The 24257-nt window shown below is 36.2% G+C and overlaps 1 protein-coding gene across 3 annotated transcripts in view; it reads left to right on the top strand.

The window, feature by feature from the left end:
- Positions 1-24257, top strand: part of CTNNA2 (catenin alpha 2) — a gene marked incomplete at both ends in the record, with an annotated part of 407127 nt that overhangs the window by 336136 nt on the left and 46734 nt on the right. For all 3 annotated transcript variants that reach the window (XM_084262814.1, XM_084262815.1, XM_084262816.1), the window contains 3 exons: positions 10812-10904; positions 11189-11345; positions 14440-14640. In XM_084262814.1, the coding sequence (XP_084118940.1) occupies positions 10812-10904; positions 11189-11345; positions 14440-14640 (451 nt within the window). The remainder of the gene's footprint in view (positions 1-10811; positions 10905-11188; positions 11346-14439; positions 14641-24257) is intronic.

Raw genomic sequence — 24257 nt, forward strand, 5'->3', positions numbered from 1 at the left:
TGAAATGAATGTTGCTGTGGTATCTAGTCTCCCGATGAAACAAATCAAACTTGGCCAGAATGTTCCCAAAAATGTAAGAAACTTGATTTGCGCTGCTCCTAAAGAACATGGGGAGGTGTTTTTCCTCACCTGCCCTACAAATAACAATCCATGGGTTGAAATAAGTACTGTGAAGGTCCCTCACCTTATCTAGACATATTAATGGGTGCAATTGCCATTTCTTCAAACAGCATGGAATGGGCCTCAGAGGGAGACTCAGTAATGCTCCTTTCCATCCTATGTGTCCAAGCGTTTTTCCCCTGTTCTGGAATGATATCTTGGGAATGAGTTAATTAAACAGGTCTTTGAAAACTGAATGATGGCCTGTAATTTGATGAAGGATAGTTTCCTAATCAACACAGGGGAGGGGCATCAGCTGTAGCTAATTTTATAGCTGATTTATTGAAAAGCTCTTATGGAAACAGGAAATCAAAGTGTTGAGCAACTCCTGAGTTTAACTTAAGGTTTTGCATGTCTGGAGTGATGTTAATAGCGTGGGCTTAACCATATCACAAAGGTCAGAAGTCTCTATAAAGGATGCTAAAACATCTTCTTACTTCAAATCTGTGTTGTTGTAAACAACATGGAACCCCACAGAAACACAGTCATTCTGCTCCCTAGTTGAAAGTTTTTTCAGATGTGCAACTATTGCTGTAGTTTTGTAGAAAGAAGTAATATCTTTTTACTAGGCAAGTAATTCTGTAAAGACTAGATCTGATGAATCCTGGTTTCTTAGAGATTTGTATTTGGTGGTCAAGTGTGAGATCCAGTGGTAGATTTTTCCAGAGATTGTATGAAATCTCTCATGAATTCCTCAGTGTGTTCTGCCAGATAAACTCATTCCTCAGTGAGGCATTAAGAGGTTAATATAGTTTGTCCCTTCAAAATAGTTGCCAGTTTTCAGAGAAATTTAGGAATCTAATTCTCACTAAGACAAAAACTTATGTTATTTTCAATTCAACTAATCAAAAGATTCAAAAAATAAGATGGATTGATGGAGACACTTTCTGCAGAATTATCATAGACCCACTGACTACAGGCTTTGAACCACAAGTTTACAAAGGAGCCCAAGCACATGCTGATATTGTCATTAAGTCTAATAGAAGGCATAATGGACTCTACATGCCCAGGGGACAATAAATCAGTGAATTAAAGATATGTGCAGTCCTATTAAGTTTGCTCCCCTTTTGTGTTTAATGGCAAAAGTCACATGAAGAAGTCTTGATATAAAAACTCATTATAAAAAACTCTGCATGTGAGCTGCATTCTTAAAACAATTTTTGGTTTTTGTGGATGCAAAGAAAAAGCCAGAAACAACACTCTAAAGCACAAACAATAATCCTGGTTTTGTTTAAATGGGTTTGGATATTTATGAGGTAATGATGATCCTGTGGAAAGGTAATCAGCTTTCATGCCTAGAACTGCAAATATGTGAGAACTGGGATAATATGTAAGACTGAGTCAGAAAGTAAGGGGTTTTAATCAAATAAACCATATGATTGTTTTTACAACTGAGATGAAAATTTCCACAATTTTATTAGTACTATAACAAAAATTAATTTCTATGAAAAAACCCATAAAAATGCAGTCTTAAATTAAGAAAAAAATATAATTTGAGGATATAAATTCCAGCATGTTCAATAATTAATACTGCTTTTTAAAATGTATTCCCATTTCAGAAGCGGAGCGAGAACTAAATATAAATGCTGTTTTTCTCTTCTCATTGTTCTTTACTTACCTGTAAGAACAGATCGAGGTGTAAGGTTTCTCAGTGCCAATTCTTTTGCCCACATCTTCTGAATACTTATAAGCAAGACCATGTGTTATATAGATGAGGTAGTTTAGGCTAGAACTCCCACTAAGGATTACGTTTACAGTTGAAGAAGGTGGGTGAGTGTGCAAAGGCTCAGGTCTGTGTTGGCTCTGATTAACTTACTGGTATAATTACAGCTGCTGTTAGACATCTGTATGTAAGTCATCTCTGTTTCTGATCCCACAAAAAGTATGGTTATACAGTGATAGGACAATAAGGAGTAGGTGACTATTTTATATAGAACAGAAATGGGAAAATACATCATATATCCACATACTGTTTTTCTCTTTAGTACTCTGGGTCTTTGTTTCTTGGTGTCAGACACTTATATTGTAAAAAAAAACCCAATTATCATACATGTGACTTTCCCAAGAGAAAAAGTGATGCATTAAGAGGAAAAAGAGCTACTAAGCAGCTGAGTAAAACAAATGATGTTTTGAGGCAGTATGTGTTCCCTCCATGCCAGGGTTAAAGTGTACTGACAGAAAGAATAGAAAAGGGAACTTCTAGTTCTGTTTCCTTCTCGGTGCATTCTGGGTTTGGGCAGACGACATCATTCTACATTACTGTTGAGCCGTTACTAAGTTATTGTAACAATATTTTACAGACCATTATTGCACAAAAATTGGATACAAGTAAGATCAATCTTTCTCTGAATGTGACTTTATAAGCCTTTAAAATATTATTCTAAATACGAATCTCTTCACTCACCCCTATGACAACAATCATGGCGTTTTCCAGGGTTATGTCTGCAAGCAAGGGAACTAATAACTCTTGATTTCTTAAAAATAAATTTACATTCTACAGGCCATGATAATCTCAGAATTCTTTCACACTGGCAATCTTCCTTGTCATGTACTACCTACAGTTTTTCTCCAGCCCTTGTGAAGATGTATCGCCATTTCCACTTTTGCAATGTCTCTAGCTTCTATGTATGCCCATGTTCTTTCATTCTCATTAACTTCCTTATGTTATCTTCAGACCTTCCTTCTATGTTTCCTGTTTATATGTCATGTGATAGCTGGACAAATGCAGCACGAGCTATGGCAGAACAAGTGATTGTGCTGACCAGTCCTTCCAGGCTGTCAAGTAGGCCAAGTAAAGCAAAAAGCTGAATTCTCCCTCAGTGGGATGCTCATCTTGACACAGATGTGATCTTTCATGCCAGTTAGGGGATGACCAACACAACTGGTCACAGATCTTAACCTTACCTCAAAGGCAGGGTCATGGATGAAGCAGAAGGACTAGAGGTACATTTTCCCTTAATGATAACGAACTTGTTTTGCGTAGCTAATTTTCAGGTTCTCATGTGAACAAAAAGTTACTGTTGTTGGATACTTAAATAAAATTTAAAGATATCCCCACCTGCACTATCAATCACTAGCAGCTTTTATAGATCATTATACATCTTTAGTCCTAGAATTGATTCCGTCTAACTCATGGGTTATGTTTCTGTAGGGATCAATAATTATAATTTGTGATTTGTTTATACTCTGGTTTGTCTGATATCACACTGTGTTAATATCTTCAAAACCTCTGTTACTATCATGAAATTTTTGAGTTCCTACTACAATCTTCTGTTTTTCTTCAGCAGCTATCAAAATATAGTTTCCTGCTAATAGAACTAACATTTAATTAACACAGCGTAATCAGGCACGCGACCCTGTTCTAGGGTTACCAAATAATTTGCCAAAATATTGGACTGTTATTAGATGTATTGCTTTGGTAAACAGTTGTTATTAATATCTATTAATTATAGCACTGCCAGGGGTATGTTGTCAAAATTCCTTTATCAGATCAACTCATACAAATTGCTGTCTTGTAAATCTTTTTTTTTCCATAGAACACCAACTCTTTCCTCCTTGAGTACTTCAGCATACATTGTTCACAATTCATTATGAGTTTGAATAACGCTGGCCTTGATTGCAAATTGAACAGAAAGGATTAATACACAAACACCCTAAATTTCTTCCTAGTTTGTTTATGTAACAAACACAGGAATCTTTTTTGGCGTTTCTGCATGTTTTGTAGCATAAAAGTTACTGTTGCTTAAAGATTCTTTGGTCTGACATATCAGAGACATTGGTATAGGTTTTCGCATTCCTCTATATTCTTTGTTCACTGTTTTTCAGTATGAATTAACCAGCTATGGAGGAATGGTGGAAAAGCCTTTACCTATTGTCAAATTAAATAGAAAATTAGCCTGATCTGGCTAACAGAGGTAAAAGAGCACTGAGATGGGTCACTGATCTCTCACCTAACAGCAGGAATTCTTGGACATTTTACGTTTGCTTTCTGTGAAAGAAGAAAACAAGTGTGTACCATTACAAAGTAAAATACATTTATACCTGTAACTCAGAAAACCAGTAAATGAAATCAATTCTGGCTGTACTACTTAGACTCAGCAGTCACGTTAGCTGTGTGGTCTAGAACAGGATATCCATGGCCCACCAGAATGGATGAACAATAGACCGCAGAGTCCCCACAGATTTATAAGCTGCATTATTGTAAGAGAAAGGCTTGTTGCATTTTACCAGTGAAATGTTGTATTGCTCAAGAACAGTTAAAATTAATATAAGAATCTGGTCTAAAGTCTGATTTTGAGACTAGGACCTGCTTTTTTAGGTTTACCACACCTGTTTGCTGTATAATTCTTCAGCCTGGATGTACATGTATACAGAGAAAACTCGCAAATTACATTGATGTAGTGAGCAAACCACTGAAGGGAAAGATCGCATGTATCTGAAGCTGAGTTTCCCCACTGCACTTCACAACTGCTGTGGGAGTGAACTTTGGAGAGAAGCCCTTTTCAGCTGTCCTGATCTCCCTCCCTGCTGGCCAGCCAGGAAGTATACAACTTCCCCACTGCGACTGACTATCGGTTAATTGTATTCCTCCTGAATGCCTCAGAAACATGCTCTATAAAAAAGAGGATGATTGATCACCTATAGCTCCTAAGCAAGGTTACTGTCAGAGGTTTCAGCTCTGGGACTTAACATCCACGCTCACTTTTCTAAAGTCCTTGAATTTCAAGATATTTAGATCTGGTGGACTGTAGAACCCATAACAGATGTATGTTAAATCTTTACTGTGGCTCCTGAACTTGACCAGTTTCAGGAAGAAACAGTTGTATGGTCAAATTCCATGTAAAAAAGAGAAAGGGAAAAAAAAGGAGATAATATGTACTCCTGGTGAGTAACTTTTTTTCTTTTGTTCATATCTAAAATCATTGTCTAATATTAAAAGTAAAGAATCAGGCATAATTCAATAACATTTTATTGTATTCTTTATAACTGAACATGAAAAAATGTGAGGCTATGAAAATAATGAAATAGAAGGAATTTTCATGATGTTTCATTTTTGGTCTCACTTCTATTCCATCCTTTAGGCAGTAATTGTGGCATGTGCCAGAATGGTCCTAGAAAATGGAGCAAATTCTGATTGCAATAACAAAACTTTACTGAAATTGTCCAAAGCTAGGAATTTTGCATTTTGAATTGAACCTGCAGTACACACAAGGCTTCTAAGACTCTTAAGGTTCTTTCAAAAATCTCATTCTGAGAGTCAGTGAATTTATTCAAGTCAGAGTTAACTGTGAACTTTACCAAAAGCAGAAATCTCTTAAGGTTCTTTCACCTAAATCTGATATGGAGAAAGTCTCAAGGGAGTTTGAGTGGAAAAGTCTTATTTCTTTAGTAGGTATCAGTGAATATGCTGTTGACCTTTTGAGAAGTGGAAAGAGTTTTTCACAGATTCAGTGGGCAGTATATGGGACATGAAAAAAAAAAGTTAAACTGTTGTGCTTAAAATTCTCTGTAGCTTTCCAACATCCTGCTGTTATTGACCTGCTTAGATTTGTATAGAGTATTGTAAATGTATGAGCAGTTTATATTAAGTTGTTCAAGGTTTGGCATTACAAACTCTTCAGAGAAAATGTCAAACTCACTAAATTAGATCAATCCTAATTGCAAAAGAAATGCATTTTTTGCTGCTGTCATGCAGTTAGACTTTTTTAAAACACGTAAACGTGTGTACATGTGAACAACTTAAAAATACATCTCTTATTTAGATAAGAGTACCTGACTTGATAACATAAATGAGGGACAACGGGCAATGTGATCCCATATGAGGTTCCTCCCATTCTATACAGAATGGATACTGAGAACAAGACCAGAGTCTAATATTTTAAAGGAAGTACAACTTGGCAGTGCCTGAAGAGGAATCTGCTCCAATATATACTCTTAGCGATATTTTGACTTCTAGCACTTGTTTGTGTATATGCAAAAACATTCCATCTAGTGATAAATAGAGTTTTGCTCATAATGTAATGTTTGAGTGAATAGAGTGAGGGCAATTAAGTTGAAGATCTTGGGTAACCTAACTTCAACTCAGTGCTCTGTAGAAAAAAATGCCTTAGCTGTGGCTCCATGAATATCACTGGACTGCCTACAGCAGTACTGATATTAATATAGGTAAATATTTTGAAGGATTCAGATTGTAAAATTATCTGGATAAATTACTCTGTGGTTGGATAAATAATTACAAGTATTCAAGATCCCACAGTTCAGCAAGTTACCACTCACCAGCTGAAACATGGTAACTCATTATTTGCTTAACTTTAGTCCACTGTGAATGGTAAAGATGACTTAAACCACCTCCAACTCAAGCTGAACAACTCAGAGTTTCACTTTCTCAAATGTGTGGTGTAGAATGATGTTTCATGGTGTCTTGGGTTTAAGTTATGCTATATTTCCCTAAAAAGTAGTAAATTGCTGTAGATTCTCCTTTTTCCTAATATTTTAATCAAAACTTCAGTGAAAAACTAAGTTGTATCTAGAGGAAAGGCACAAACAACAAAGATAAAAAACAAATTACAAAGAATATACAAAACTAAGATATAAATAGATTGCATTCTCTACCGTAAAATGGTTAAATGGTTGGGGAATTTGAATAGAGCTTTTTTGTATAATTTCTTCTATGCAATCTGTGGTCGAAAAAAAGAACAAAATAAAAAAGACCCCATTACACTATGTACATTAGCAGCAATATTCTGCAGCCTTTGTTTTGATGTTGCTCCATTGCTATAATGTATACTGGTCCTTTTTTTTTTTCACTTTTTTTTTCTAAGCAATGGATTTCTTCTTTTCCACATTTTCACTTACTTAAAATTCAGAGTGACTATATTAAATCTTTGAATTTGTTTGAACCAGAGGACAATAGATTTTGATAGTCATAATTAGCTTTAATAATACAAAGACCTTAAGTCAAAATTGGAAGCAGTCTAGTTTAAAAGCACAATTAAAGGTAACTACACCTAATTTTCATCAGTGTAAAAATAAAATAAATTGTCATGAAAGGTCTTTGATTGCTTTAGTAATGTGAAATATATTTTTATGGCAGGAATAAAGTATTTCCATCCCAGGTAGTATGAATGGCGAAAGGATAGGCTTAAGGTGTTTTGCAATTGTTTTAATGGTGTACGAGTAGCTTAACAGACCAGAAATTCTGGACAATAATGTTTATCTACACAGCATTTTCACCGTTACTGAGTTTTCTACACGTTTCAAAGATGATTCATAGTTCATTAATTTTAGTATTTAAAATGTATTAATTCACATAAATACTCCTCAGTTCACACAGATCTTAACACAAACCTAAGTTCTGTTTAGGCAGTCAGTGAATTCAGTATGCTCAAGGAACTTGGTAAACAGCAGGGGGGGCGGCGGGGAAAAAGCAACATTAATTACTTGGTTACTTCCACAGCCTCTCGTGAAATCTCTTCTTCAATGCTTTGGTGGAGACAGAGCACTTGAAGTGTAAAGGTAAAGGCTGTCAAATCAAAGCTTTGGCAAATTGGAAGCTACAATAACATACAGCCTTTTTATTTTCCTTTGCAAGCTATCTGCTCCGTCTAACTCAGGAGTGGCGTATTGAATGAATTCCCAACCTTGAAGACTCTGGGTTCTTCTACAAAACATGTCGTATTAAATATGCACATGCAAAACACCATTAAAATCTCTTTTATATCAGGAATAGCATTTTCAGCAGTCATCAGGGCCAGGGATAGTTTAAGTTTAAATAAAAACTAGATGCACCTAGAGGATGGGATAGTCAACCAAAGACCCGAAACAGTCTTAGAAGTGCCTTTCTCTTTTTATCCATTATCCAAACAGATCAGTTTGGCACCTAACCAATGTGTCTCTGCTAAGTGGGGGTGGAATTTCATCTAAGCACTTTTGTTTAGGTAGGAAAAATATCTGAGGTTGCTGAATTTATAGTAGGCTAAAGCATGTTGAATTACCTCATGGTTTCTCTCAAGTAAAAGCATGCATATGGTCCTTGCTGTGCCAAGAATTTTAATTGATGGTAACTTTATTGTGTATTTGATAACAAAGGTAATCAAAATAATTGATAGTGTTGTATTTGGTGATTGAGTACACTTTAAATATATGTTTACAGGTCTATGCTTACATGATGGACCTAAAATGCAGACTTTAGCATATAATGTCTATTCCTTGCCATGTTTTAAAAGTAAGTTCTGGGTAAATTCATAGTATTTCAGTTTTACTCAGACTGCATCTACCTTTGCAAGATTTGCTTATCTCTATGCTGATTTGACATAATCAGATCTTCCCATGGTACAGGCTGGCATACTCCCTGCTGAATTGGGAAAGTAGCATTGCTTTCTGACTGCTGAAGATAGAGCACTGTATTTATGCAAGACTTGAAATATATCACAGAAACTATTTAGATTAGGATTATACATGATATGTATCATTATTATTAAACAGATAACTGTAATGCTCTTTTGATGCATGTTTCATGTAGCCTAAATTACATTTGTACTTCTGTATTGATAGTAATATCCCAAAAAGTGTACTGAACTCTAAATTATTTCACAAAAAAAAAGAGAAAAAAGCTTTCTTTGATTAAGTCTGTACCCTTCTTTGGAAAACCAGGAGGCTTTACAATATCCAAATATTTTCTCATCAGATTCTATTGAAAGAGTGATTAACAGAGAGGCGATGTTTTATTTTCACTAATTTTGCTGCAAAAATATCTTCTAAAAGATCTCAAAGACCTGCTTAATAGTTTGATTGCCGTTTCTTGACACCCAGCCCCTTTCAGTCGCATATCTCGCTACTATGTAAGAAAAAACCCAAGATATATAGTGCATCTGAAGCCTTAGGAAAGATTTTCATCATGATAATCACATAATGAAAGGGCAATCTGAAAAACCACTTATTTAAAATACAGGAAGATGGCTTTTGCTGAACTTAATACCATTTGCTAGGTTTTAAGGTCTGTAATTTCCACTCATGTTAATGCATTCTAATTATTATCCTGCTTAGCTTTTGTTTCTCATGAAGATTAAAGTGGTCTGTTTGATGTGTGCAAAGAAGTGACTGCAGAAAATGGTAAATTAATTGGAAGATGTCAGCTTAGGAGAACGGTTTTGACATGAGCGCTGTAAGGCTGTTAACAAACAGACTAACTCATTTGTCTCACCATGAAATGAAAATAAAAATCACAACATTATGATAAAATCTTCACTAGGAAATGCCTGCAAGATTCTTTGAAGCCTTAGGTTGTTTTCTTCCCTGGGCTTTGGCACTGTGATATATGCAAACCACGTTCTACATAACTGTGAAGTGAAATAGGTTCTATGCAGAACAGATGGACCAGGGCTAATGTGGCGATCTGCACTGGAGACGAGAACAGATTAATACCACAAGGGGAGACTGGAGGAAAATTGTAAAGATGGGGGTATTTGAACTAATTCATGAATCATTTCCAACTGATAGTTATGCCTCCAGGCACAGTGAGTAATATCAAGGAAGCATATTTAAAATTGTATAAGTTTGTTTTAATGTACATTGGAATTAAGAGCCATACTTTTGGGTGATTAAAAAAAAATTATCTTGTATTCTCCCCCTCCCAGAATGTACCTTTGTGATTTAAATATCACTGATGAGCTTAATTATGTGTGGTGTGACATGAATTGCCGTCTGCAAAACCCATGGCAGATTCATGGACTTGGCAGGAAGCTTTTGGGAAGGTTTTTTTTCAAGCACAGTATGAGCTGGAAGAGCATTGCTCTGCCACTTGAATCCAAGACGTGGAGATGCAGCACTGTAGTGGCTGGAGGCATGGTGTGATTGCTGCATCTCATTCGGGTGTCTCTTCAAGTCTCACCTGTCTTCATCTTATCCAAACAGCCTGCAGTCTTGTGAGGTTCAGACTTCTCAAAGCTGTGCCAGACCAGATACCTACACCTTTGAAGCAGATCTTCAGGCATATGTTACAGAATGAGGCTTTCCACAGAGATATTTCACATGACCAAGTTATGTTATTCTTGCTGATGGACATTTTACTCTGGGGCAGAAAGTCATGTAGAAATACAGAGGTTCACCTGAGATTTAAAGGGGTTTTAACATGTGTGAAAACAACAGTGTCTTAACACAATGAATACGCTTGTGAAATATGTAACTTCCCAGTATCACTGAAAATATCGGAGTTTTGTTTATAAGTGGAAAAGTCTAATTCCATGTGTTACAACATCAAAGACATTTTGGGGAGTGCAAAGTATATGGATGAGCCTGATTATTAGTATTGATTTTGGACGTGGTTAATAAAAGGAAAAAGAAACTGAGGAAAGAAAACTTATAGATAATTGTTTGGTGTAATTTCTCAGGAGATTATTTTCAAATTATAGAGGAAGATATTGAAAACTGTACAGTAAGGGAAAATTTTGAGAAAATCTAATGAAGATGGCAAGTTCACTTTGCCAGTAAGGAAATAATCTGCATGGATTTCTGTTAACCAGAACAGAAGATGATGTATCATTCCTCTTATATACAATTATTTCATTCTAGGCAAGGCTCAGTAAGAAACGAGAGAAGTATGAAGCGGACTGTTTGCCTAAAACTTGACTGTCATGCTGTTGATTTCATTGCAGGTTGCAAATCTGGCCTGTTCAATCTCGAATAATGAAGAAGGTGTGAAGTTAGTCCGTATGGCAGCAACACAGATTGATAGTCTGTGCCCACAGGTAAGAAAGATGCCTGTTAAAAAAATATTGAGAGCCCTTTCGGCATTAAAAATCATCCGTTAACTGCGACAGGGAAGGCAGCCTGGATGAAGATTATAACCTTTCCTTTGTCATTACATCGCTGCCTGCTTACCACGAACTGTGAAAAATGCATTTGTATCTTGAGACCTGCATATCAAATGGGGTGTAATGCTGTATTTTTAACACAGTCTGTAATCTAGCTGTTCTTTCCCTTGTGAAAAAAAAAATTGCTATTCCCTGTAACAAATAATTTTGAATAACAGGTAATAAATGCTGCACTCACGTTGGCTGCCAGACCTCAGAGCAAAGTAGCACAGGACAACATGGATGTCTTTAAAGATCAGTGGGAGAAACAAGTGCGAGTTCTCACTGAAGCTGTTGATGACATCACTTCTGTGGACGATTTCCTCTCCGTTTCAGGTACTGGGATCAAGGGACTCTTCTAAAAATATACTGCTGAATTAAAGTAACGGACTGGATCAGAGAAAAGCTACAATTGCTGAAGTATCATTAGTCCCTTAGTCCTTTATTGGAATGCTGACCTTCACCCTAAGTAGGAGCAACCAGGCCATGCCAATTAATCCCTGGTAGCAATGGTTAGCTTTTCCCCTCCCAGAAAATAGCCTGCTTCTATTTCTAGAGAAATTGTATTTCAACTCAGGCGCAAAGTAGTATTTTAGTAATTTAAGAATTTATTAAAGGCCTGTGACAGGCTGACAATATTTACAGAAATTATTAGAGTCCTTGTGCAGTTGTGGACAAGAGGAGGAAAAATGAACTTTCCTTACTTTTTGTAGCTTTGCTCAGATCAGCTCTCTGCAAGCAGTAGGGCAGATGTAATACACAGTCCTGGCCCCAAATCATCTATGGAAGGTAACCAGTCCCTGGGGAGGGGTAGGAAGAAGGGAACTAGGCAGATATTGCATGTGAGTCTCATCTGAGTATATTGTCAGGACATGAGCTGGGAAGCACTTCTGAGTTCCAGAGGAGAAGGATTTTGACTCTACAAGGAGGATGGAGAAAAGACTGTGACACAAAGTGCTACAATTTGTGGCAGAGTGTATTGTTATTACATAGTCATACACAATGAGTAGTGTAACTGCCAAGTGCTGCATGTCTTGGGTTAATTGCTTGCTGCAGAAATCTCATTTTCCTGTTATGGTTTGAAAGAGTTGAATTTCATTGTTGTGACTAGGGATGTAGAATGTGCCAGGTGTGCTTAGCTTACTCTCAACATCACAGAAGAGACAAATTTCAAGAGATCTTAATTTTGTGTTTCATTCTACATTCTTTTCTTTGATGCTTCCTAAATTACCTAATCAAATTTTAAGATCTTTCAAGAAAACAAAATATTTACCCTTAAAAAAAAACCTCTTTCATTTTCTTTTTTGCCCTCCCCTTTGTTTTCTTTACTTGTATCCCGCTATTAGTAGTAACAGGGAAATGGTTTGGCTTTGCATAATTACACTCTACAATTCGACATCAGTGCTAGAGTGTTTACTGCAAGCCATGACAAGAAAATGAAAATGAACTCTCAAAATAAAGGGTACTTCAGAATCTGGTAGCATGTAAATTTTCATTTGAGACTGACAAACAATTTTCAACAGTAATACAATGAAAGGGCAGGCCAAGCTGTAAAATGCAGACTGGTCCACAAGCCAAAGAGATGGCAAACATGCTGACATGGCCACTTGGTTATATGTCTGTGGGATTTGTTCACTCAAAGCATTTGCAGGCATAAAATCAGAAGTTGCTGGAAGAAATGACATTTTTACTTTTTGGGTTTTTTTATATTTTCTTCTAACATATTTTTTGAGATAGTCTTGACTTACATCCAAACTTTCTAAGGCAGCTGAGAAGTAGTATTTCTTTCGGGTTCAGATTGCTTTCTAATACTGGCCATAGACATCTCTATTAAAAATAGGAAAACATTTTGCGTATCCAGAATGCGTGTTGCTGCTAGCTGTAAGCTTGGAAGCCTCAGCTTACACAGGGTAGTTTTATTTTTGGATGTTAAACCAGTGAAGCATTCAAAATGGGCTCGTGTCTGGTTAAACGTACCTCAGAAATTACACCTCCTCCTCTTCATATTGAATGTCATGTTGGTATGTTTTATTAATGCGTTGGCTACCAAAAAAAGCTTGACCGTAATTTAATCACTTTATATTCCAAATGCAGTGGATGTTCGTAGTCAGAAAATACTTTTTGTTGGGCAAAATTTGATAATGTCATGGTAAAGAAAATGGAGAATGTGAGGAGGAAATAGTGAAGAAATATTTTAGCAAAGCAACCTTTTTAAAAGATGGAGAGACATATTTTTTTTAACAAAGAATTTTGCCTTGTAATTTACTCTAATTCACAGCTCAGGGGACTTTCATTTTACATTCAGAGTTGTTACAGTTCAAAATTTGACATCATGTAAAACATTTCTGAAACCCTCAAATGATCCAACCTTGGGATTTTTAACAGTGAAGATTATTGTGTCATTCCATTTTTGTGGCCAAGAATAATTAACAAAAAGGAATTTGTAACCGATTTGATTGTTTTATTTATTACTACTACAAAGAACAGCATTTCATTTTCAGTTTAGATGTCTGTGGCAGGAAGGTAAGTTGCTCTTAAGAGTCACTGAATTTCTCAGAATGAGTGTGCTCAAATACAAAATTCAGTCATACTTTCATTATTGAAATGATTTTTAACTGTACCAGCTGCAGGGAAATAATGTCTGAGCTAGTCAAAATCTGCTTCACCCTTTCAGATTATCTGTATGTGAGAATACTACATAAAACGTGATACTGCATCACGTGAAAGCAGATGGCCTGATTCTGAGCAGGGAAAAAAATGATAAACCTCCCAAGATTTCAGGAAACCTACTTGGTATTACATCACCTGAGCAGACCCACTGTTGTCAACTCAGTTCAGAGTATGCACAGTCACATATGATTATTCTAAGTGTCATGAAAAGTTCACACCTTCATCTCTAACATAATCAGAGTGGAGATGAGCTGCTTGTGCACAGCCTCCTGCTGTCTATAAAAAGCTTTTGCTGTTGTCTTTTCTAAATGATTTGTTTGCTTTTCTGACTGATTTAGTCACAATTGAACCAACAATATTAAACCGTTTATAGGAATGTGTAAATTCATCTGCAGAAAATTGCCCAACTATTTATTAAGGCATCTGCATAATATCTGACCACTTGTCTTCTGGGATTGATTTTTATTGCACTTTCATTATAATAGAATTCAGTGTGGTGGTGTGGCTATTTTTCAAAGAATTACAGATTTGTACTCCCAGCATAGGTGTGAGGACATAGTCCAGTCCCTTTAAAAGATCAATGTCATACTTGAGATGTTTACTGTTTTGTGGCATACTATCATAGAATGATATTTATTATATAAGGATAGATATAAATTTTTTACTGTACTGACACTTACTGCTCACCCAAATCAGTAAGCTTTGCTATGAAGGAGAATGAAATGAAATGAACCTTATTTTTTTTTTTCCTACCTTCCAGAAAACCATATTCTGGAAGATGTGAATAAGTGTGTGATTGCTCTTCAAGAGGGGGATGTTGATACACTAGACAGAACTGCGGGTGCCATTCGAGGCCGTGCAGCCAGAGTTATTCACATCATTAATGCAGAGATGGAAAACTATGAAACTGGAGTTTATACTGAGAAGGTACTGGAAGCTACCAAACTGCTCTCTGAAACTGGTAAGCTTACTTGAAATATTGTTCAATATTCACAGAATCATCAAGGTTGGAAAAGACCTTCAAGATCATCAAGTGTAACTGTCATCCCTACCCCACGAATCCGCTAAACCATCTCCCAAAGCACCTCATCTACCTGTTTTTTAAACACCCCCAGGGATGGTGAGTCCACCACCTCCCTGGGCAGCCTGTTCTAATGCTTCAGCACTCCTCATCACACTCCTAATATCCAATCTGAACCTTCTCTGGCGCAACTTGAGGCCATTTCCTCTTGTCCTATCACTCGTAATTAGGGAGAAGAATACAAACCCTGCCTCACTACAGCCTGTCACTTAAAAGTGACTTATTAAGTCACTTAAAACTTTCAGTTAGTTCTCTGAAATCTGTAACTCAGAGGGTAACCTATGCTTGAAAACAAGACATAAACAAATTAATGACCATGAGTGGGTATTTTTATTCTCTACTCAGTGCTACTGCAGAATTCATATTGATGAGAGCCGTATAAGAGAGGAGATTCAGTAACCCACAAGGCTGGTCTACTTCATCAAAGTTTCAATGATATGAGTAAATAATACACAGCCTTTTCTTCAAATTCCTTCTGATTTGGTTGATTATGTATTATGTGTCTAGAAAATGATAACAAACGTTACTCTGGTCTGTGCAGGTGAACGTACTTGATGACTGAAGCTGTGTTTCTAAACAAAACAATTTTTCATTGAAAATACAACTGAGCAGCTGAAAATATATTACCTGATTGAAAAAATACAGAGTTTTCTGTGTTATATAAAATATATAAAATCTTAAAATAGAGTATGTAAAACCAGAATAGTCTGCTAGATGAATAGACTAGAAAAAACCTGCTGATTTTATTTTTTTCACCTGGTTTTGCCTTCACAGAGCAGAGGTCTAAGTGTAGGTGATCATCTCTAAGCTGGTCATTTCAGACTCCTTTATACTTAGCATTATCTGTTACTATGTGCATCTGAATCAGGGCATGTAATACTATCAAGTGCTCTCATCTTAAATCTGTGGTTTGTTCGGGTGAATCTTGCTTTGACTATCATAAGCTTTACAGACCAGACCTCCACGTATATATATGCATGTCTGTATGCTGGTCCACACATGCATAGTGTGGATGTCTGAAAATGCCTGAGCTGATCCTCCCCTATCTGGCCACGCTTGCTCATCTGGGCTTTAAAAACAGGGTTGTTTTAGACAGAACAAAAGAGAACACACCAGTTCAGGGCATGGCAAACACAACTTTCAGACCAAAAAACCAGGCACCTCTCTATGAGATAGAAATATAAAAATTGTTGTAGCTATGGCAGCCTCTGTTAGCTTGGATGGCGAACATCAACAAAATGAGCTTAAAAAAAATGTTGGGATCATTTAACATTACTTGTGGTGTTGTCATCCCCAGCTTATTACATTTTAGCCCTAAAAAAGATCCAAAACTCTCACTGAACAGATAAATCCCAATGTCCAAAATGAAGAGTTTTTTCTTTTTCTGACCTTTCCTTATGATTTTTTTGAATTTGTAGCTGAAGTCTGGATGTTTGCAATTGTCATTATGACTAGAAAGTTGTGCCTTCAACCCCCCAAATATATCTTTAGGCTTTTCATTCAACTAAAATTCTGACCTAGTGCTCTGTAAAATTTTATTAATAATTTTTCAACAGAGTAACTGTCCACTATACAGCAGTCTTATAGATCAGTAATAGGCACAGAAAATATAACATCCATTATTTAATGTACTTTTTGATATAATTTGAATTACAGCTAAGTGCTAGAAGCTCTGGACATGCATCTTGAACAACATTAACTTGTTAATGCTGGGATTCAGTACTTAAGACAATCTTTTTTCCTCAGTTATTACTTATTTTGTGTTCTATAAAATGTAAGCAAACTTGTGAGTAATAAAAAAAAATTAAAATCACATTTTAAATGTTAAGGACTGTACGTCATGTACAAATTGTGCAACAGAAGTTCAGAAGATGGAATGGGCCCAAATTCAGTGGAGCCAATGAAGCTAAAACAATTATGCCAGACGTGAATGTGGATCATTAGTATTACTGCACAATTTCTATCTGCAGCTTTTCAGACCATTTACAAAGACATTGATTATTATTTCTCTAGGATTGTTGATTTTAAAAGGTACAATTTACTGACTCATTTCTTCACCCTAAAGTGGTGAAAATTTAGACCACTCTATGCCATTCTTTGCCCCTCTATACTCTGCCCTTTCCCCTAGAACTACTCTGTCTACGTATGCATCAGGCTACCTATGGATATAGAGACATGGAGATCTATGAATGCATCCAGATTTTTGTATATTCCCTCTTTTCATCACCTTGAGATTCTGCACAGATTTTATCCAGCACTCAAGAATAATGAGAGTGATTTATTTAGGCAGGCTCCACCCACAGATGCACATATGAAAATCTCTGTGAGATACATTGATGAATGTCTTATCTTTTTCATCTTTGTTCCTCCTCATTTTTAATTGAACCTTTATTTATTTTGTGTATTGTATATGAAGTGCATTTCAAGCCTGGGAAAATTTTATTTAAATGACAGTGAAAGGGAAATAAGCACATTACATTTTTCTTATAATTACTATTTACTTTTAACTATCAACTCAGGCAAGGAAAGCCTCTGTTAAGCCTCCTTTTCCTGAGATTTCATATTGTTATATGAGTACTGGATTTGATCTGCAGAATGCTGGTTTGGAATGAGAAACACCTTGTTAACAGGATTTTTTTTGGGGAGTAATTAATCTTGAATGAAAGTAATATCAGTATGTTCTGAGAAATTGAAACTATGTAAACATTACTTTAATAACTGTTTTCACCTTAAAGTTTCATCTGCTTATTGCTTTAATTTACAGCCTTTGGAATATCTGGTGTGGGTTTTTCTTTCCAGTGTTTTAGTGCTTTCTTGCCTGTGCTTGACTAACCGATTGCCTTTACAGCCAAGTATTTGGTAGAGGCTAGACTCTTACCTCTGACATCAGTATTAGGTAGAGACACATTGGTTAATGTCTTTTTTAAATTGTCTACTTTTCTTTTTAAATCAAAATAAGAACTTGACTCTCACTTGCTGATTTGCTTATAAATCCAAGATGGAAATTAGAAAACCAGAGTCTAATGGGCTTGCTGGGAACAAAGGCAAAGTTCATAGATTTTAATGGATGTTAATTGTGTGCAGGACTAAACTTCAGGGCTTTTTTGTTTTGGTGGTTTTTTTTATTGTTTGTTTGCTTCTTTTGGGCTTTGTGAAGGATTACTAATATCTTTTGCTTGGTTTCCTAGAGAGCAAGGGCCTGGGTCTTCCTGGGGTCAGCAGTGAGCATCAGGCACCCCCGCAGGGACAGGGATGGCCTGAGGCCAGGCTGGGATGTCCCACAGGGAGTCAGAACCAGCCCATGGATCAGTAGGCAGGGCCATGCTGATGGCTCCTGTTAAATGTTATATTGGTGTTCAGCATTTCTAGAGAAGTATAAAATTATCTTAGTACAGATGGTCCATGAAAAAAGGAAGGAAAAGAGAGGGGAAAGAAAAGGCGAAGAAAAAGGTGAAAATCAAGGGAAGGGAGTAACAAAAAACAGAGAACACAATTTCTATTTGAGATTTTTCTACTGAGATCTTTTTCATACTGCTCAGCACCCTGTCCTGGCAGTGACTGAGCCCAGCTGAGAGTGTCCCATTGACTTTGATAAAGAGGAGATTGAAGTCTACTCAGCAATTGAGATACTGTAACAACTGAAGGGGAGAAACATGAGTTTCTAAACAGGTACAAAGAATTGTCCTTAGAAATAAATGGAGTATCGAACAATGAGGTTGAATATTATTTTTCAGGATTTTTGAGATGCAGGGAAGAGAAGCAGCTGTGACATTCTTTAAAGTTCAGAGGGTTGAATTTAAATTAGGAATTCGAGTAGGCTTTGCAGGGTTGTAATGAAAGGGAGTGAATGGGAAATGAAGGAGAAAAAGCAGAACAAATGGGACCAGAACTGGCTGGGAAGGGCTGTAAAAACTTTCCAGTTTTTTTAATATTTTTTTTCCTCCTTCAGTTTGGACTGGGATGTTTGTAAACCACCCTGGAAGAGCCAGTGCCATACGACTCGGGTTACTCACTCCTGAGAAGCATATTGGAAATTTGAAATAATCTGATTCAGACCAGAATATAGAGTTTCATCTTTTAGCATGTTTTTTTTTTTCAATTACAGTAGCTTTGTAACTAGCTTTTTTTAAGTAGGTCACTGTCTGACTTCTGTTTTGACTCTTCTTTATTTTTTTTTTTTATTTTTTATTTTGTCTCTGTCAGAATGGGCTAAAGTTCAAAATCAGCACTACTGGCAATTCAGCAGTAAGCCTGGGAGAGTTTTATCAGTGCGAGTAGGACAAACTTTAAAGATACTTATCACTAGGAAAAAGGCAGCTCAATGATATTATCAAAGCTAATACAAAAATACGGTAAAGATGGATTTTTCAGAAGTGATATGAAGGGAAACAAAATGCAGAAGCAAGAAGATTAATTTAAGCATAGCAGTACTAGAAAAAAGTGCATTGAATCTGAGGGAGAGCTAAAAATTGCAAAATGGAGCCTATTTAAAAAATAAATGATGTTAAATTCATGTTTTATGGGCGTTCCAGGTAGCTGTAGTACAACTTATGGGTACCATCTTCCTGAGAACATGAGATCGTTTATCCAGGGGTTTTGATGAAGTTATGGCTTTTATTCTGCAAAGCACTGTAGCATTTTCTTTAATGTTTTGCTAAACTGAATTCCAAAGGTCACAGCATCATAAAAAACCCACCCCAAACATTTCCACCAATTCTGATTTGATCCAAAGAACTTTTAACCAGAGAGGCTGTCTTCAATATGTGGAGGAATACAGTAAGAAATCATGTAAAATATATTCTCAAACAATTAAATGTGAGACCATAAGAGATGAATAAATCACCATGGTGTCCAAAAGCTTAAATACAATTTCTTTTTCTCTCCACTTTTAGAGTTTAAAAATAGACTATTGTACTAAAGGAGAATATAACGTAATTGATTTAGATTTTTGAAAGGCTTTTCATAAAGTCCTGCACATGCAGCTCTTTGGAAAATGGGTAACCATGGAGTGAGTGTTAAGGCCTTTGATGGATTAAGAACTGGTTACAAGGCACAAGCAAAGCATAAATGACCATTTCTCAGCAGGCAGAAAGATAAATCCTGTGATGCTTTAGGGGTCAGCACTGTGGTCGGTGTTATATAATGTATTAATTAACAGGTGAATAGACAGAAGCAAAACTTGCCAAAAGGAAAGTCCTGATTTGGCTGTTGGGAATAGAAGAGCTTCCTTATCAGAAAGACAACAATAAAAGTTTTTTTTTTATTATTTAATTTCTCTATATAAATTGAACAATTAAAACATTATTGACTACACTCCGAGCAGTTTGATCTCATCAGGAAAAATCTGGACTCATTACAGAACTCCAAGCAATAATCCCTTTTCCATGCATAATAGCCCTCATCAGTGTTTAAGATGTTACCCTGTTTCTTATGGATGATGTTCTCTGAATTCGCCAAGTAGTTCTTCCAGCTTTGCTCTCCACAACCAGAAATAGAAGAAGGTCAGGACATAAGGATGGCAAAATTAAATAAATACGTGAATTTGGAAGCAAATTAGGACTAGGATTATCTCTTTTAGATGGTCCAGGCACCTTGGATACTGAATAGCAGATTAGTATATGAGAAATGCATATTTTGATAGACTGTTGTTATTATTTAGTCGTGATTCAAATCTTTTCTCAAAAACATCTTGTGTTTAGAGCCATTTTTTAAAGTAAGGATGATGGTAGTTTAGGTAGAAATATAGTTTATACCAAGTCTAGAAAATAGAAGAAGAAAAATACAGTGAATATGGACTAGTTCCACCAGAATATTTGGTGAATATGTGCTAATTGTACAATAATATTTTTAAAATAAAAACACTGGCATTCCTTGCATCCCCGTGCCTACACACACCTACGAACAGATATACAAAAACATAACTAAAGCCATAAAGTGCTTTGCTTGTCTTATGTAAGATTTGTTGGGGGTTTTTTTTGTTCACATCATGCAACTGATTTCCTAGCTTCAGCTAGGTTTACTCGAAGTATTAACCAGAAGGGAGTACCATTTAGTAGTAATAATATTTTGGGGGATATTCACTGTATGTAGTCTTTATTTGCACAAGTAGACAAAGAGACACATATGTCCCTGGAGCCATCATTTGTCATCCTTCTTTGTATGCTTTGTGATGTACCCTTTCATTACATGACTACCTACTCTGCTGGTCATGAGGCATCTCCCTGCAGATACCACTTACCTTGGCTCTCCCTTGACATTTTATCTTTTTGCAAATGACAATTCAATCAAGACAAATTTGGGTGGGTTTTTTTTTCAAATTTTATTTGTGCCCATATTTCATAATACTTGGTAATGCAACTCCTGACATCCCCTTAATTGCTATAATGTGCAGCTCTCCTATATCCCACATGAGGAAATCCAACATTTCCTGAAAGCATTGAATTACTATGTAGTTGCATATAGCCACAGTCCATGACTAAGCCAGTGATGCACCATATTGGCAGTGGAGGCTGATTCTTCCTGAAACTTCTGTGTTTACTGCAAAATACTGTAGTGTATGTGGTTTCATTATTTCAAATCTATCTTTTACAGTTTCCTTGGGGAAAAAGCAAATCAGTAAACAGCAAGAAGGAAAAGGATGGTCCTGTGCTTTGGACAGTGATGTTTCATACTTTTCTATGCCATAGCACCTAAACCAGAATGCTGCAAATTTTGCTCTAATTTTACTTTTCCTCTCCCCTGAGTGATCAATATGAGATTCATGGGGTTTGATGTCCAGAACTGATGAGGATTTGCATTTTTACAGATGAGTTGTAGCAGAAGTCGGTGACCACTTCTCTGAGCACAGAATGAGAAACACTCTGAAAGCCCAATCCAGTAATGTAAAACACCAACTTAATTGCATGTGGGCATTTTTCATCCATGACAACCAAAGTATTATTAATATATGTATGTGTATGCATGATATGTCTATGCTCAGTGTGTGCTACAAAGATACATAGAAGCATATGTCAGCCCAAGGAACAAAATATTTAAATGAAATGTGCTTCTTAGAAAATCAGTTGGTCTGTACTGTTATATGTTGTTTAATTTATGATTTTTTTTAATTATCAGTACAATAATCATGAGTGAAATGTTGTAAATTATGAGACTAGGTTTTGATAAATATTTTATGAAATATTTAGACTCTCCTAGAAAAGAATTTACAGTTTTTCCAGAAACAGACTTTGACAAACATTTCAAGCTAAATAAGGTGTCATGTTTGATTTCTTATTCATCCTTCAAACTAAATTGAGAAAATGTGTTGTCTTCACTAGAGTATGTCAGATATCCCATAGGAATTATTTTTTAAATGCCTGTTTAAAATACATAAACCTCCCAGTAACAGACTCTATTCTTTCTTCAGTTAAGTAAACAAAAGGTTAAATAAATAATAATTTTAAAATAACAAAAAAAACTAGAAGACAATTCAAAACTGAAATTTTAAGCTACAGCTTTGTGAAGTTCCTGTACTAAAACCTCTTAAATCAGGTTTATGGTTGGGCTTTTTTCCTTACAGAGCCTCCTTTTTGAAATGGTCATTCGTGGATTTTTGCTTTATTGGTCTTCCCAGATAATCCGTAGCTCACAATACTGCCAGTCATTCTGGATATGGGACATAATCAACTGTGATGTTTAGTGGAAGCCCAGATTCTCTGCATGGGATTTTCAGGGATCCTTCCTTCAACTTCTAGCAATGTAGCAATCCAAGCCTTTAGACTGCCCTGTCATTCTTGAATAATCTTATCCCAATCAGACCAGATTTTTAATAGCCCCTTTAAGGGCTATTTTGAGCATGTGATTGGCACCTAAGATTACATGGCATAGGGAAAATCAAACTTCTGAATGGCAGCTACAAATGCTGAAATGAATGCAGAGCTACCAAGAGTGAGCCAGAGGGCAAAGCCAAATATACCAGGGTATATATGAGGTCAGTCATTACTCTGGAACTCGAGCACCTGATAGTCTGGATATTAGGAGGAGTCAAGTAGGTGCTTGGTCTCTTTAAAATGCAGCTCTGAGAAGTAGCTTTGCTGATGCTGTTCAAAAATAGTCTTCTGGACAGAAAAAATGCCACAGAGTTGAACCCTGCAATTCCAGTGAGATTTGGATAGAAAGTACCCACTTGTTACTCAGCCAGTGCCCTCCTGGTCACCCTGTGGTGTAAGGCAAGTAGTGAGACAGGATTTATTTATGCCTAAACTTGGTTGTCAAAGCAAAAAGCTGGTCAAAGCCAGTCATCTGTCCTCCTTTTCTATTTAATGGGCAGGGGAATATTAGGATTTGAACTGCTTTCTTAAAATACCTGTTATTAACGGTCCACTGGAGACATCTATTGCTCTCCATTTGGTATAGGTAAAAATGGGTTTCTAACTTTCAAATGCACGAGGTAAGATGAAACCAGGCCAAGGTTCCTTACTCCCATTGGTATCATTTGGAATTAGAAATCTGTGCACCTGTAGGGACCTTCACTTCTGCTGCTCTTGTTTTTGTGTCTCAGTTCTCCCTTTCTGGGCTTTTGAAGATTCACATCTACTTGAGTTTGTGAGGAATTTGCATGCCTAAAGAATGCGGCCGCAAAACTGCATAAAATTAGCTAAGCATTCATTTAATCTTGTATGTAATGAAACTTAATATTCTAATGCTATTAACAAAAAAGCCCAGACATATTTTTAAAACTCTCAATAATGTTATTGTGTAACGTAACTTTTCCCTGTCTATCAAGTGATCTTATTGTTCCTGTATGACTAAACAAAATATGTGGCTAGGTTTTTAAGTACAAACTACGCAGTACAAACTGATTATCATAGCAGAAGAAGTGAATAGGGAATATATTTTTAGAAAATCAATAATTACTTGATAATTTGAATGTGTAAGAAATATGAGTGGAATGGGAGAAAAACAAAACAAGCTTAGAGAAAATGTTTTCTGTGGAGCAGGATGGTTCACAAGAAAACACACGTTATCAAGACATGAATTCACCCATGCTGATTTGCTATTTTTCTATTATGCAGATAATAAAATAAAACCAATAGATGAAACGGAAGTGATTTTAACTTTATTGTTTCCCAGTTTTTCTCCAGCAGCAGTTCATCCTAGATTTTGTTGACAGTGATCTTACTTTCAGTGCCACTGAAAACTCATTTACAGAAAGGCTTTAAAATCTTTATTTGTTAAAATGACAAAGTCAGTAAATTAGAAGTGTTGCTATTAACTTGGGACCTGATTCTGTCAACATTTATGCAGGTGCCTAATTAATTCATGTAGTTAGACTGAGAGATGTTAATGGATCACATTATTCAGTCTAAGTGTATGCATAACTATTTTCAAGACCACAGCTCAGACTAAGAAAACAATATTTAATTTTTCCCCCAAGGTATTGATTTGCTTCTGAATCTGAAATTCATAGCCAATCTCTTTGTACATAATAAATGAACCATGCTTTATCTGATGCATTT

This window comes from Gallinula chloropus (genome assembly GCF_964237585.1).
Source record: "Gallinula chloropus genome assembly, chromosome: 4".
Lineage (NCBI taxonomy): Eukaryota > Metazoa > Chordata > Aves > Gruiformes > Rallidae > Gallinula > Gallinula chloropus.